General features: G+C 41.5%; 1 protein-coding gene across 7 annotated transcripts in view; it reads right to left on the minus strand.

Annotated features, from left to right (window-relative positions):
- The window catches only part of SGCD (sarcoglycan delta), a 954,698-nt gene that overhangs the window by 382,868 nt on the left and 556,317 nt on the right, over nt 1–15,513 (minus strand). Inside the window, exon 1 of one of the 7 annotated variants that reach the window (XM_054513862.2) lies at nt 8,120–8,370. The exons of 3 other annotated variants lie outside the window; for them this stretch is intronic. Coding sequence is in view for 2 of the 4 variants with exons in the window: in XM_054513861.2 (XP_054369836.1) it covers nt 5,953–5,982 (30 nt within the window). In the remaining 2 variants the exon portion in view is untranslated. Of the gene's footprint in view, nt 1–5,952; nt 6,284–8,119; nt 8,371–15,513 lie in introns of those variants that run through there. 3 more of the 7 variants (XM_045902073.3, XM_054513861.2, XM_054513848.2) reach the window with 3 other exon arrangements.

A 15,513-nucleotide genomic window follows, 5' to 3' on the forward strand; every position in this document is an offset into this window, starting at 1 on the left:
TCAGTTTGCTAGCACAAAGAGAGCATGCAAAACTGATGACCGACCCTTGTGTGAAGGCTACCATGTGCCAGAAACTGTTCAAAATACTTTACTGAACTTCCTCAATCCTCACAGTCCTAGCATTCTGAGGTAGGTACTATTATTATCCCTGTTTTACAGTTGAGGCAACAGCTGAGAAACAGAGAGGTTAAATCACTGACCCAAACTCACTCAGCGTGTTAAAGACATCAAGATTTTGAGCTCAGAGTGTCAAGCTGAAAGACCAATTCTCTTAATTCTTGTGTTAAAGGCTTCCACATCCATGTTTATACTTGGATCAGAATAGCATGAAGACTCATTCAAAACATGTCTTTGTGACAGTCTGAGCTCAAATTTCTCAACATGGATATTAATTTTAACACAATTCATCAAAAAAAAAAAAAAGACAATCCATCAATTCTACAAATACTACAGCAACTACGGTATTTCAGGCAGGGTACATGTTTCCTAAGGACAGGCAGTTTTCCCAGGTAATAAGCCATCTCTCATAGGTCTCTGAAACCCACAAACTTTTAGAGCATCATGAAAAACAGCTGCAACAAATTAGGCACAACCTTTTATAATGACTCAATAGTTGCAAAAAATTAGCATCGATCCAGTAGATTCTTTCTTGACAATTGTGTTTGGTAAGGATCTTTACCTGTGCTCTCAAGTATCTGCAATGAAATCTGTGGTCTGAAAGGAAATGCTGTTCCATCTCATTTTTAGTCATGTTATTTTTTGTTTAAATCAAGGTGTCCAGAAACAAACACACTAACAATAATAGTGGAGTTATTATGTACTTGGCTAAGCACCTTGCATGCCTCCATGTATGTATGTATATAGGTCTACTGAGCTATATCTTAGTTCCAGTGAAATGCACAGATATTAACTATTCAGATCAAGTTTTACAAATCTGTACATCTGTGTAAACAATATTTGATCAAGGTAAGGACTGTTTCCATAACCCTAGAAAATTCCCTCATGCCCCTTCCCAATTAATCCCCATCCCCAGAAGAAGAGACTGATCTGATTTCTATCATTTGAAATCTCATGTATAATCCTATGATGTGATTACTCCGGGGAATATCTGACTTCGAAACCTGTCCTCTACACATGCTGTCCTACTGCTTTTTTGCTGAGTAGAGACCTACCCATCTAAACAATGCCCTCTAAGAGAATTGGGTCATAATGCCTTACTTTCTTTCCTATGCATCTAGAATGGTACTTTGTACACCACCCTTAAACTGGAAGAAAAAAAAAGGTCGTCCAAATCATTTTCTATTTTCTGTGGTTCAGACATGAAACCCTATTGAGAGACTATTATTATAAACACCTACATATCAGAAGGTGGGGTTAGTGAATAAAGTGGACACATACCCTCTCAAAGGAACAACTGCTCAGATTGTACTAACTGCCAAGCCGTGGGAAACCAGACCAGAGGTGCCCTCCTTCAGCTCTTCCTAGATTATCTAGATTTGTGCATAATATCTCAGAATGTCCAAATGCTTTGTAATTAATTAAAAAAAAAAAAAAAACTTTGTGACCCCAAATAGTGCCTATGGGTCAGCACTCAGACTTCCAGTTTGTGACCTGCTGTGTGCATCCTCAGCCTGGGAAACACCAGGTATAGCTTTGTCCACAACAGAAGTGATGCCACAAATCTCTGAAGGTCATGTCCAACTTTCAGAATTAATGTTTGTTATTACAGGGTCCAAGTTATGAGCAGATCCTGTTCCTGGCATTCCTGACCACTGAGGGAAGCAGATGACTTGGGTCTGAACCGAGCAAAGAACAGAGAAGAAACATTCTCAAAAGAGAGAAAAACTGGCAACAGGAAGATAGAATGAAATTTTTAAAAAGAGAGAAAAAGCTAGAAAGAGTCCAGGACAAGAGAGATGATGGCCGACGACACCAGGTAAGAACAGGAAGGAAGGGAACACAGCGTGGCGTGGCTCCTCAGCTATGCCTCAGCTTTAGGCGATCTTCGCTCACTGAACATGCCATGCCCAATACCGCAACCCTAACTGGAGTTAGGGCAGCAGGGTGGTGTCCAATGTTTGCTTGGACTAACGAGCTACCAACTGGTATTTGTTCACCCTGAGCTCAAGAAGACCAGTTTCAGTGGCTCAATACTTCCAGCCCAGCCAGTAACTAACTATACTTTGTCCAGGAGTTCAGAAATAGGTTATTTGGAAGTCAGGGTTCTCACGAGAGAGTCTGAGCCTACCACCCGGCAAAGGAAAGTGGTCTGAACAAAGAGGGAGTTTCTAATCCCCGGCAATATGGTTTTTTATCAGGAACCTGTGTTTGTGTTAACAGGTACCACTGCATTATCGGTTAAGAAGAAGAAGAAAGCCAAAGCTTCTGCATCCACCCGCACACCCGGAGCTACTACCAGCAAAGATTTCCAAGATTTAGACACTGGATTTAGACACTTCACGAACCACCATGACACGTTCCTCCCAGAGTCCTGCAAACCTATCTGACAGCAGGTCAGGGGCCACAGATGACATGGTTTCCTTTATATAAGGGGGTTCACACTTGGCAATGGGAATTTGAAACAGTAATGAAGACGATCACCTTTCTGTGTGGCAGCAAAGGTGAGAGAAAGAGGACAGTGGAATCTGTCGAGAAATTCGGGCAACACAGAAAAAGTAACTTGGATAAATCAGTATAAAACGTTCTCTCCTCTGCTTATTGTGCCCATACTTCTTTTGATCTTGATTTGCCTATTTCATTCTTTGCTGGTTTCTCTCATGCTCTCTCAGTTAATATTAAGTGTGTGTGTGTGTGTGTGTGTTTATCTATCTCCTTCCGCTGTAAGATCAGCCTACCTTCCATTCTTCTTTCTTACTGCACTGGTTCTCCCATAAAATCACTCTCTTCCCCCTTGGTTAATAGACGCTTGGTGTTCTCTGTTCATGGAATACACACTTGGCGGATGACTGGAACAGAGTCCAGGGAGCCACACTTTTGTCTGGAGGAAGTTAACTGGAATGTGTTCAAGAAGGATAAAGAGAACAGCAGAGGAAACGGTGAGGGACAGATGAAATAATTCAAGATGCCCAGCCTTGGGAAAGGAAGACGAAGACATTCATAAGGAAATTGGAAGGCTTTAGAATTACAAAAATCATAGATTATGAGAAACAGAATACTCTAGAGGCATCTGATCCCATTTTACAGGTGGGAACACTGCGATCCAGTGATCAGTGAAGTCAGGACCTAACCCAAGACTTCTGACTACCTCTACCTTTACTCCCTTTCTTCACCTCACTTCTGCACGAAGTACCACCACCGATCTCAAATGTGGCTCCAGAGCCCATGACAATGGCCACAGGTTACAAAGGACAGACATCCAATTTGGCTCAGTTTGAGGAGACTTGAGGCGAGAAATGAGACCGCTGCTGCTCCACAGAGTAGTGAGGTTCTCTGTCATCAAAGGCACCACCATCCCCTCTGGCTGGTATCTGTCCATTCTGCCATAAATGGCGTCCCTGCACTGGATGCTGACTTAGCCATGGCGGTGGTCAACAAACTCGGTTCTGTGCACCCGTGTCCGGCTGGCCTCAAAAGAATCACTTGGAGAGCTTTTAAAAATATGGAGACTCCCCAACACTAATTTCTGAAATTCTGATTCAAGAGGTTTTGAGAAATGGTGGAAGCTGGTGATTTCTGAGGAATCTTCTAATACTAAGATCCCATTACAATAGGACTTTCCCTTTTACTGGAAGCAGGCTTCTGAAGTATCACTAAGCTCTCATTACTGAGCCAATGCACGTAACATGTAGTCCACACCAGACCTATGGTCAAGGAGCAAGCATTGCTATGGTCTCAGCCTGCCTGTGTCCCTTATGCCATCTTTTGATCTCAATGTCCACTTTTCTGATCTCAGTGTTTACATCTTTGAAGTGGAAGAAATGGATTATGAGAACAGTGTTTTTCTTTTTTTTAAGATTTATTTATTTATTTGAGAGAGCGAGAATGAGAGAGAGAGAGCACATGAGAGGGGGGAGGGTCAGAGGGAGAAGCAGGCTCCTTGCTGAGCAGGGAGCCCGATGCGGGACTCGATCCCGGGACTCCAGGATCATGACCTGAGCCGAAGGCAGTTGCTTAACCAACTGAGCCACCCAGGCGCCCGAGAACAGTGTTTTCAAAAGTAGTTGTTTATTCTTTTTTTTTTTTTTTTTTAAGCATGGGTACACGATCCAGTTCTGGGTGTGTATTCTGAGATGTGAAGGGAAGTCTACATGGGAGAAGAACCCTTCCCGATTGAAGGGGCCAAGTCTCATGAGGGGAGGTGTTTTTCCCCTTTATGCCCTGCCACCTTTGCTCTGACTTGAACATGATACATGGACATGAGCATGGGAAGTTCAGCTGAAGAGCTGAGGATGGTAAAGCAGAAAGGCAGCTTTGGTCCCTGGGGACATTTCTCAGCAGACCCAACAGCTCTGACTGTCTAGGCATGCCTACACCTCTACACACCTAAAGTAAGGCCTTACACATTCTGACTTCTGTGAGCAGAGTTTCTATTACTTGCAACCAAACTCAAGTTTCACCTATACTGCATTAAAACTCTTTCAGATGAAATCTCTTACAAACCTCCAATATATGACACAAGTAGAAGTGGCTACATTAGAAATGCTAGAAATACAGGGGCGCCTGGGTGGCTCAGTTGGTTAAGCAACTGCCTTTGGCTCAGGTCATGATCCTGGAGTCCCTGGATCGAGTCCCGCATCGGGCTCCCTGCTCAGCGAGAAGCCTTCTTCTCCCTCTGACCCTCCCCCCTCTCATGTACTCTCTCTCATTCTCGCTCTCTCAAATAAATAAATAAATCTTTAAAAAAAAAAAAGAAAAAAAAGAAATGCTAGAAATACAGACAGGGTATTTCCAGAGCCATTCTTCCCCAGATTCCTGCAGAGGTTCTTCCACGGAACCAGAACCAATCAGGATCAGCATCTCTTTCTGTGGAGTCCCCGTGAGGGATCCTCAGATCTTCCCCGAGATTGGAGAGTTCTGCATCAAACTTGTTCTTGGGTTTTTCTTTTGATGTGCTTATTTGCGTGAATTTTGTCCTAGAAAATACAGATCCCATTCCCAAGCAATGGCTACTCCCATACAATCTGGTGTGTTTGTATTAACTGTATGATCATGTGGGCAACAAGTGATTCCATTCTCGTTGTCATGAAGAGAGAAAGGAACAGAGTGTGATGTAATACAAAACAGCACATTCCTTCAAGGTGCAAATAAAAGGACATAGTGAAGGTAGATGTAAAGAGAAAAAGGCCATGGAGGAATCAAGCGTCTAACTAGGATGCAAGAGTATAAGAGGACTGAAATCAAACTAATCTCCAAAGTCACTGTTAGTCCCACATTCATGGTATAATCCTTACTAAATTTCAGTAATGCATCTTCTACATAAAAAATGATTGTTGATAATCTGAATATTATTAGATGAGTTTCTCTGTATCTAATTCAAAAATTTGTTTTAGTGCTGTATCTGTTCAAGAATGATTAAGATAGACAGGTAATATCTAGGTAGGTATTTCTGGTTCGTACATATTTAAGTGACAGTATGGTGAAATAATTAAATCAACAATGTGGGCATCAATCCCCCCCATTATAAAATGGGTCTCCATATTACTCATACTCAAGAAATTCTTAAGTACAGGATGGCCCAAATCCCTTCCAAATGGTCAAATCCATGATTCTATGAACCTCCTAACCTTATGAAACTAGTAGGAAACACTTACACCAATAATGTGGTATGTGACCTTGGAGAGGTTTTTTTAAATTTAAAAAAAAATTTTTGAGTAAATTCATTCATTAAAATAAAGCAGATGTATCACTTTATATTATTTTGAAAAAGTTTGTCTTTCTGCTAAAGTATCCACAGGCAGGGCCTAGAACAAACTGCTCACTGCAATTACTCACCCATCTCCACCTGGTCCGTTCACTCAACATCCCCAGTGGGGAAATATCTCTGGATGGAAGAAATATGGGTTAAAAATAAAGCCCAAAGAGCCTGCTCCATCCTTGCTTAGGAAATCTGAACCCTCGGGCGTTGCCTTTCTTACAAAATGTGCTCTCTGATTGCTTCCAGAAGGCACAGCGGGGCAGACTGACCATGGGGTCTCCCACTGTGTAGAGGGTAAAACAATTCTCTTCAGTGAGGCCACGGTTTATCCACGCACTTCAAGCTGAACGGATCCGTGCCTGCTGGTGTGCGCTGTTTCTAGTATGCGTGCTTCATTCCTGTGCACCATCTCCTCCCTCTACCCCGGCTGCCCTGCGCATGGTGTGGCCACTCCTCTCCCCTGTTGCCCGCACCCCTGCCCTGGATTTCTTCTCCTCTACCGTCCCACCCCCTTCTTTCTCCTTTCAATTGTCAAGGGAGCTTGATTTGCCCCTCCTCTACTTCTAAAAAAGGGAAACTATAAAGTTGCTTCCAAGTTTTAGGCACTGCTGTTCATAATCCTGCAACCCGGAGCTGCCATTTCACGCCTGCTCTGCTCAGTGCTTGACACGCCACTAAATTTAGACGGGTATGACATTAGAGCTCACCCGCAGTGGGCTCGGCTCTGTTTCATGTCGGTTCCTAATCTGTCTTGGCATTTTGCTCACCCAGTAGGCACTTAAGAAAAACACAAAAGTAGTCACTGTCTATGCTCGCACCCCACCACACTCCAGCAAGTGCCAAACCCGCTCCACCCAAGCCCACCCAGAAATGAGGCTGAAGAAGAAAATATTCGTGTGCCATGTCTTAGAGCAAGAAGCCCGGCTACCAGTCACTCCCCAATTCCCTCCTCCGAGTGCAAAACTATGAAGAGAATGAAATGGCTGGCTCTGAGTGCTGACTTTCCACCAAAGCAACACAAGGTTTGGCGGCTCATGCGTTTTCTACAGAAAAGGATCTGGAGAACTCCAGCCCTTTATTCTTCATTCACCCATTAATCTTTACTATTAGCTACACGCTGAGAGGTTTTAGAACTGAAGTAAACACACACCTGAATCCATTCATTCATCTACTTCCCCAAACAGACTCTCAGCCAAGCCCCCTTTGGAGAGCACCAGGGCAGTCACTGATTCCTCGGCCAGTAATCACAGAGCTGTAGTGAGATTTCTGAGCTGAACCAGTTTCTTAAACGCAATTATATTGTGTATTCGCTAAATGCTAAGCATAAAATAAGGCAGAGCTTTGGTGGGGGGAGGGGCGAGGTAAAAATCCATATTGCATAATAGTTGATATGCATGAGAAAGGATTATTTAAAATTTGGGTTTTTTTTAAGCACTCTTTCCAGTAAGGTGTAAAATAAAATCAAGCGATTAATGAACTAAAATTCACACCATTATATCTCTATCTTCTAACAATGATTTTGAATAAACTACTCTTTTCTGTTACTCTTTAGTTGTATTTCCAAAATACAGAAGTATTTCCTCGGAGTAAAACTGCCAGTTACTTTTCAACTCAGAACTAAGTTGGAAATTATTATAGAAACAGAATTACAAATGTGGATCCAGCATTTTCCTAGGCAAACATATCACTGGGCTCCTTAATGACAGCAAAAATCCCATATAATAATAAAAGATACCAAGAATTCATACACACATATCTGCTCCCACACTCTGAAAGTGTAATCCAAAATAGAAACTTCAAACTCCGATTCCTTCCTAAAATGAAGGTTATTTGCTGCTTAAAAAAAAAAAAAGTCCCTCTCAAAAACTCTCACGAAGCAAAGAACACAGTTTCATCTAAAATTATCTGTCCTGCCAATGAAGTGTCCTTCCATGCAGAGAAGTTACGGGAGGTTGGAGTGGGGTGACCATACAAGAATTCACATACTTTTCCCTCTCACATTTGTGTTGCTAGCTACATCTTAACTTTCAAAAGTGTCTCTGCCCTGCTGAAAATCGGATCTTGAAGAGGGCTGGGGGAGAAAAATGATTCTAACTCCACAGCGAATGTTTAAGTGATAGAGTTTTAACTTGTACACGTACACACACACACACACACACACACCCGAAAACTCAGCGTTCCTGCAAACCAACAGCAGGCTGAGAAAGAGAAGCGTGGAAATGCAAGAACTTAACAGCGCCCTACCTCCCTTGTGTGCTTCCCAAAGCGCCTGATGAAAATCGCCCAGCGTCCCCGAGTGCGCAGAGGCTCTGAAGAAGGCGGCCGCTCAGCCTGCCGAGTGTGAGCAGGCCCAGCCTGTGTTCAGAAGCTGCCCCAGTCAGACTTTCCAACTGCAGAACTGCAGCCAAGTCCCTGCCCATGCCTGAAGAATTTCCTGAACAGCATTCCCGTTCTTTTTCTGACTGCTTTGAAACTGTACTCTGTCTGTACTTCAATACAGCTTTGTCAGGCGAACTCCGAGCCACTGGGCTGTCTCCAGCTATCAATGGGAAACACATGTGTCAAGCACAGACTTGCTCCCAGCAGCAGCGCCCATGGCGGCTGCCGGGCTCATAGTCACAACCACAAAGGAGAGTGCTTCTAGAAGCAATACTGAACGTTCGGCCATTCTCCAGGTTCTGCTCTGTGGCGCTAGATGCTGGAGACGAGTCTTCTCCCTTTGCTCAACACTGCTCCTTTTTACCTTCTCCCCCTCGCAGTCCCAGGTTCACCCCGGTGAGCCCACTGAGTTCTTGCCAGCCCTGATGATGAGCCCTATTACAGCTGAGAGAGGTGAATTCTAATTTAATCTCCCTACCTGCCATTGCCTCAGTCATTGCTCACAATTTCAACTGCTGGAGGGGGAACCGTATTTTTAGCATTTCTACATCGGTTCAGTCCTTCGGAGTTGTCCCCTCATCCTCATAGGTGCATCTATTGTTGCTGCAACTAAAAACAATGCAATTATTTTTAGGCACTTTTGTTGCTTTCTGCTCTGTAACTGTGCTGGTCCAGAAATGTAACATTTTGTACGCTCTTGCGATGTGTGATGGTTAGAGAAAATAGAAAGGAGAAAACAATGTACCTATAATCAGAGTATGTCCTAATTCTGTGCACCTGTGATTGTTTCTGGATGACATTCCATCAAGATGTCTTGTGTACATTCTGCGGGATTTTATGGTCTACCTTTGACATTTCCTCTTACCATGAAACAAGAGGAAGTCTTTAAAGATACAAAGAGGGCATCCCACTTCTCCCACACTGAAAACCCCTCATATTGAGTCAAAGCTAAGTTGTCAAGGTAACATTGTAGAAAAGAGATGATTTATAGAAAGCCTCATTTGTTTTAAAGTGGGTTTTTTTTTTTTGGTATTAATATTTTGCCTCCTAAAAACACACCCCATTAGCAACTTATTTTAAAGAACTGGCTTGCCAGGTTTTAAAAAGTGTCATGTGTTCCCAAGGGGCTGTCATAAATGATAGGATTTGGTGGAGTCTTGAGTTTCGCATCAAATTGCAATGGGCACTTACAGCAGGATTAGATTTTTGCCTTGGGAAGCAGTGTGTATGTGTGTGTATGGGGGAGGGGAGCATGTGCCCCTCTAAGGTCAGGATGCAATTATAGAATCAGAGAACTTTAGAGTTGGAAGGAACCCCAGAGACCATCCAACCCAAATTGTTTCTACCTTTCATTTTACAGAGAGAAATGGAGGCCCAGACAGATGAGATGACTCATCCGGAGTTGCAAAGAGAGTTAATGCTGGAGCTGAGGTTAGAAAATGGGATTGTGGCTAATTTTCCATGTGCGTTCTCTATCCCAGCATCAGGTGGAAAAGGCGATGCCATGTGACCTTCACAGCAGTCGGCTTGTCATCAGTTGGCCTGGGTCTAATCTTAACTCTGCCTCTCTGACTGGCTGTGAATTTTGGCCAGCTTGCTCAACCCCTGTGGACCTCAGTTTTCTCATCTGTAAAATGGAGACAATGATATACTCTACCTTATGGAATTGTTGAGGATTTGGTGAGATAACCCACCTAAAGTGGCCTATAAATTACATAAAATATTAGACACACACACACACACACACTGGAATATATTATTACATATATTACTATGTTTAGTTTTCTCTCAATGGAACAAAAATCAGACCCTTTCTCTTAAAAGGCAAAAACTGTACTCTCACATCTAGTTTGAGTTCCTAAAATAAACCATTTGACTGACAACTTAAATTTTCTGCCACTTTACCTTTATCTAATAGGGGTCTATCACCTTAAACACAGGCAAGTGTCCTAATGCCTGTGGGGACATTAAGTCAACCATACAGCTACTTTTCACTTATCCTGGAAACCTAACACTGAAGTCTTTCCTCAAGATTAACTCACAGGAAAGGAAAACAGTGAGACCAAATCTGCAGTCAGTTACAGTGGGCTGAACAAAGTGCCATTTGCAGAGAACTGGACTTTCTTTTCAAACCTTAAGAGCTCAAGATTAACACTCTAAAGATAGGAGACCATCAGCAATTACAATCCCCTCTTTGGTAACTGCAACATCCTAAGTTAACAACAACAACAACAACAACAACAACAACAACACACACACACCATAAACGAAGAAATCTTATTGAAGAAAACAGCTGCAGTAAATTCTAAAGAATGAGGTTTCTACCTGGGGTTCCAGAGCCTTTGTCTTAAAGCCAACAGTAGCAAGTGGTTAATGAACCACTAGCTACTTATTAATCATGTTTGGTGCGCCAAACTACTTTTGTAGGAACAAAATAGGAGGAGAGGTTAATTTGGAGTGGTTTACACATGTTTTAGGAATCAATTAAACAGGGGCGCCTGGGTGGCTCAGTTGGTTAAGCGACTGCCTTCGGCTCAGGTCATGATCCTGGAGTCCCGGGATCGGGTCCCGCATTGGGCTCCTTGCTCGGCGGGGAGTCTGCTTCTCCCTCTGACCCTCCTCCCTCTCATGCTCTCTGTCTCTCATTCTCTCTGTCTCAAATAAATAAATAAAATCTTAAAAAAAAAAAAAGGAATCAATTAAACAAACAAACATAAAGCAACTGGAAAAAACAAGCTCAAACTTAACACAAAGGCCGAACAATGGTGATGTGATTCGAAAGATGCTTCCCGAATAATTCCCCCAAATATTTGCTACATGGCTCATTTCAGTATGGGTATTTGGAGAAAGATCAATTGTGACCCAGCCTCATTACTACAGCTCAAAAATCTTGAAAAGTTACTCTTCCAATGTTAAGAAACATCATCCAAAACTTGAAAATAAGGCCAAAAGATAATCATGTTCTTTCAAAGCTTTATGAGGCAGTTGTGTAACATACACTCTCAAGAATTACCTAAGGGACACAGCAAACAACAGATGCTGGTGAGGATGCTGAGAAAGGGGATCCCTCTTACACTGCTGGTGGGAATGCAAGCTGGACAGCCACTCTGGAAAACAGTATGGAGGTCACTCAAAAAATTAAAAATAGAACTACCCTATGACCCAGCAATTGCACCACTAGGCATATACCCAAAGGATATAAAAATACAGATTTGAAGGGGCACATGCACCCCGATATTTATAGCAGCATTATCAATAATAGCCAAACTATGGAAAGAGCCCTAGTGTCCATCAACTGATGAATGGATAGGGAAGACACACACACTGGAATATTATTCAGCCATCAAAAATAATGAAATCTTTCCATTTGCAGTGATGTGGATGGAGCTAGAGTATATTGTGCTAAGAGGAATGAGAGAAAGACAAATACCATATGATTTCACTCATATGTGGAATTTAGGAAACAAAACAGATGAACGTGTGGGAAGGGAAAAGAAAAGAGAAGGAAAGAGTGGGAGGCAAACAATAAGAGGTTCTTAACAACAGAGTTGATGGAGGGAGGTGGATGGGGGATGGGATAAATGGGTGACTGGTTTTAAGAAGGGCACTTGTTATGATGAACACTAGGTGTTATTATACAAGTGATGAATCACTAAATTCTACTCCTGAAACCAAGAAAAAAAAATAAATAAATTACCTAACGAACTGTGCTTTGTTCACCTCACTATTCACTACTAAATAAAGGTCCCAAATTTAGTGAAGTTGCATTACCTTGAAGGCTTCTGTCTATTAAAGATATAAATTTCTTCTTTCCAATAGAAAAAATAATCCCAAGTGTGATGGTTTATGGCCCTATAAAACATTAATCAGTTTTTTATCCAATCTAGTAATCTTGTACTAGCATTTTTTCTTAAAATGCACCTCTAAACAAAGAGCTCCTCAGCTGTTCTTGGAACCAATCTTACCATGATACTGACACCTCATTAATTAATGAGTCACATTAATTTTTTTTACATGTTTTTACTTTATATTTGTAAGTCATGTTTTTAACTTCTAAAAATTATAGTTTGATATGGTTTCACTTTCCTCATCTGCATGATGCGTGTCATAAATTTCACATGAGATAATGCATAATAAAGCACCTAAGGTAGATGGCACATGGTAAATGCTCAAACTATGTAAGCGTCACTATTAATACTATAATATTTGGTTTTCCGTTTTATCAGAGACTCTAGAGATCAGTAGACCAGATCACTCGACAGTCTTCTTCCTATTATATCTTTCAATTCTTGCCCTGAGATTCTACAGCCATTTCTGCTGGAATCATTCCACAGATGTTGACCTCCTTGCTTTTCAGAGATTTCTACTTTTAATGTTCTAAAATTAATAGCTGAAATGTATTTCCCTGTAACACATCCAGATTCTAAAGCCGCTAACCAAAAAGGTCAGTTTAAAATTCTGATCTTAAGGATCCTATGAGCAAGAAAACTCCATTCTCTTCTGGAACAAAACCTCCACGAGGACAAGGATTCTTGTCTGCTCCATCTCCTGCCAACGTTTCCACTGTCTAAGACTGGGAAGTAGTTGGGCCTCATATTTACCCTATGAATAAATAATAGCCTTTGACTTACTTGAAAACAGAGGTCCTAAATCATCCTTCGTAAAGTACAATTTTAACATAAAGGTACCACTGGATCATTTCTGCTCATTACGGTTCAGGTTCCTTTTATCATCTTCTAGGAATGTTTCAGTTTGGCTAATTTTCTCTTAAAATTTGATTCTGAGAGGTGAACAAACTGGGTCTAATTTGGGAGCAGAGATACAACTCTCTCTTTCAGGAAGTATGTTTCCATTAACGCAATTCACAATTAGGTTTGGGGGGGTGGTGCTAACCTTGAGTCATACTGAGAAGCCAGCTCACAGAGCCTCTTTATCACAGATGCTCTTACATCTCCTACCTGGTTTATATCTGTGATTCTCAAGCCTAGCTTTATGTTAGAATCATCTGGAGGGAGCTTTTAAAATGACAAGAGCCAGGGGCCCACACCAGAGACTTTGGTTCTTCTGGAATGGGACAGGAAGCTGGTAATCCAGGTGATTCTAATACCAGCCAGATTTAACATCACGAAGTTGTAGTGATAACTTTTAAAACATAAACCTAATTGTGTCACTCTGTGAACTGAACTCCTTAAATGTCTTTCTCACCATTGCCTGAAAGGTAAAGACAGCAACTGTCACCATGACTTGAAAGTCTTGGCTTCCTCTGGTCCCTTGTCTATGTCCTCTGTCTCATCTGCTGCCGTTCTCTCTTCTTCAAAGAGATCACGTATCTTTCCACCTGAGAATCTTTTACAAAGCTGTTTTCTCCTTCTGGAAAGATTTTTCCTGGAAGTTACTCTCACTCATGTTTTCAGCTCTTTAACTCCTATTCAACCTTTAAATTTATACTCCATTATCATTTGTTCTGGGATTCAGTTATCCCTGAATACCCAGAACCAAGAGCCCCCCTTACACAGGCCCAAAGAACAGTACTTATCATAGATGTGATTACCCATTTATTTGTATTTTTATTTGATTCATGTCAAAATGTCCTGATAGAAAATGATTATTTTCCATGAGGGCAGAAACTGCTTACTCTCTATTGTGTCTGAGTTCCTTCCACTGTGCCTAGCTCATAGGAAGGGCACAATAGGTATTTTTAAGTAAGTGAATGCAGGATTGTTTGTTTGTTTGTTTGTTTAACCCAAGTGCAAGAACATGCATATAACTCCATTTTCTTTGCCTTGAGTTTTCAGACTTCATTTAATCTTTCTGACATGTTAAGATATTGTCTTGTACTCAGGATGGTGACTTCTCTTATACAATGTAAATAACTCCCCAAAACTAACAAACCCTTTACATGTGTATCTACAAGACTTTGTGAGAAATTATCAAGATAGCCTCCTAGCAAAGACCCTTAGGTCTGAGTACAATGTAGGATGGCTATGATTATAGGGGAGAGTGTTTGTTGTGTCACTTACTTGGGAGGGCAGACTAACCTGAGATGCTACTGTGGGGTCAGTAAGAGGCATAAAGTTATGGCACAAATCTGAAAAGAGGCATTCACCAGGAAACTTTTGGTTACAGCAGTCAGAACTTATTCAAATTGGCTTAAGGAAAAAAGTGTGTGTGTTTCAGGGTGGGGGGTCCTAAATCATGTAACTATTACCCCAAATGATGGATCTTAAGGTGGGATGGAGTGGAGCAGTTAAAATACAATCAAGGCTCTATCTCCCTCTCCTTCTCTAGGCTTCTCTTGGTTTCATTCTCAGTTTTGCTCCCTCTGTTCGGTAGTAAGATGTTCACAGGGGATCCCAAGCTCACTTCCACAGGAAAAATAAAAGATCTTTTCCAGAAAAGGGTTCTAAGCTTGAGCTGTATGCTTATCCCTGAACAAATCTCTATGACCGGGGGATGAGGTTCTCAAGTTGGCCAAATTTGGCCCCTGTGACATTTCTGGAGACTAAAAGGAAGGAATCAGCCCCATCTGCACCACATGAACTGAATGGACTAACAAGGGAATTGAGACAAAGTGAAGGCAGACAAAAGTTCCATGTGCACTATGGATGATAGGGCACCAAGACATTCATAATCTCGCCCAGGGAAAGTTCTTTAAAAAGTATTACGAGGCATTATTTAATTAAAGGAATAGAAAAGTATGTACTATATACAAGCCAAAAACAGTTGAATTTGAGTTAAACTAATAGCAGGTAATTACGAGAGTATATAATGCCAGCCATTCATTTCACACATCATACCTGACGCAAAATGACACTCACCCAGCTCTGGCTCTTCAGAACAGAACAAATCCAACCGTGCTTTTCACTGGACAAAGGCAAAATTATCTGATTGATTTTGAAGAGACTTTTTCTGTGGAGGAAGTCTGGCTCAGTGACAAATTGGTGACCCACAGTTTTGAGAATATCTCCACTGGCCAGACATAGTGTCTAAGCTGAAGTCATTTTCTGCTTTGGAAATTCACATATATGCATGGTACAAAATGAAGGATTCTCAAGCTATGTCAGTACTTTGAGAAGGAACTGACATACTTGATAATTAATGTCTAGTAATAAAACACACTGTAAATATATCTTTTTAAGAGAAATTAATTAAATATGGTAAAGCAAATACTGGTATAATTACACAAGATGGTTCCATGCATTCTTTTCTTTTCAACACAAAACACTGATCAGTTCTTCCAAAATTCTTTCTGGTCTATA

This window comes from Mirounga angustirostris, unplaced genomic scaffold, assembly GCF_029215605.1.
Source record: "Mirounga angustirostris isolate CCGP_5_RB_7025 unplaced genomic scaffold, mMirAng1.0.hap1 SCAF_7, whole genome shotgun sequence".
Taxonomy (NCBI): domain Eukaryota; kingdom Metazoa; phylum Chordata; class Mammalia; order Carnivora; family Phocidae; genus Mirounga; species Mirounga angustirostris.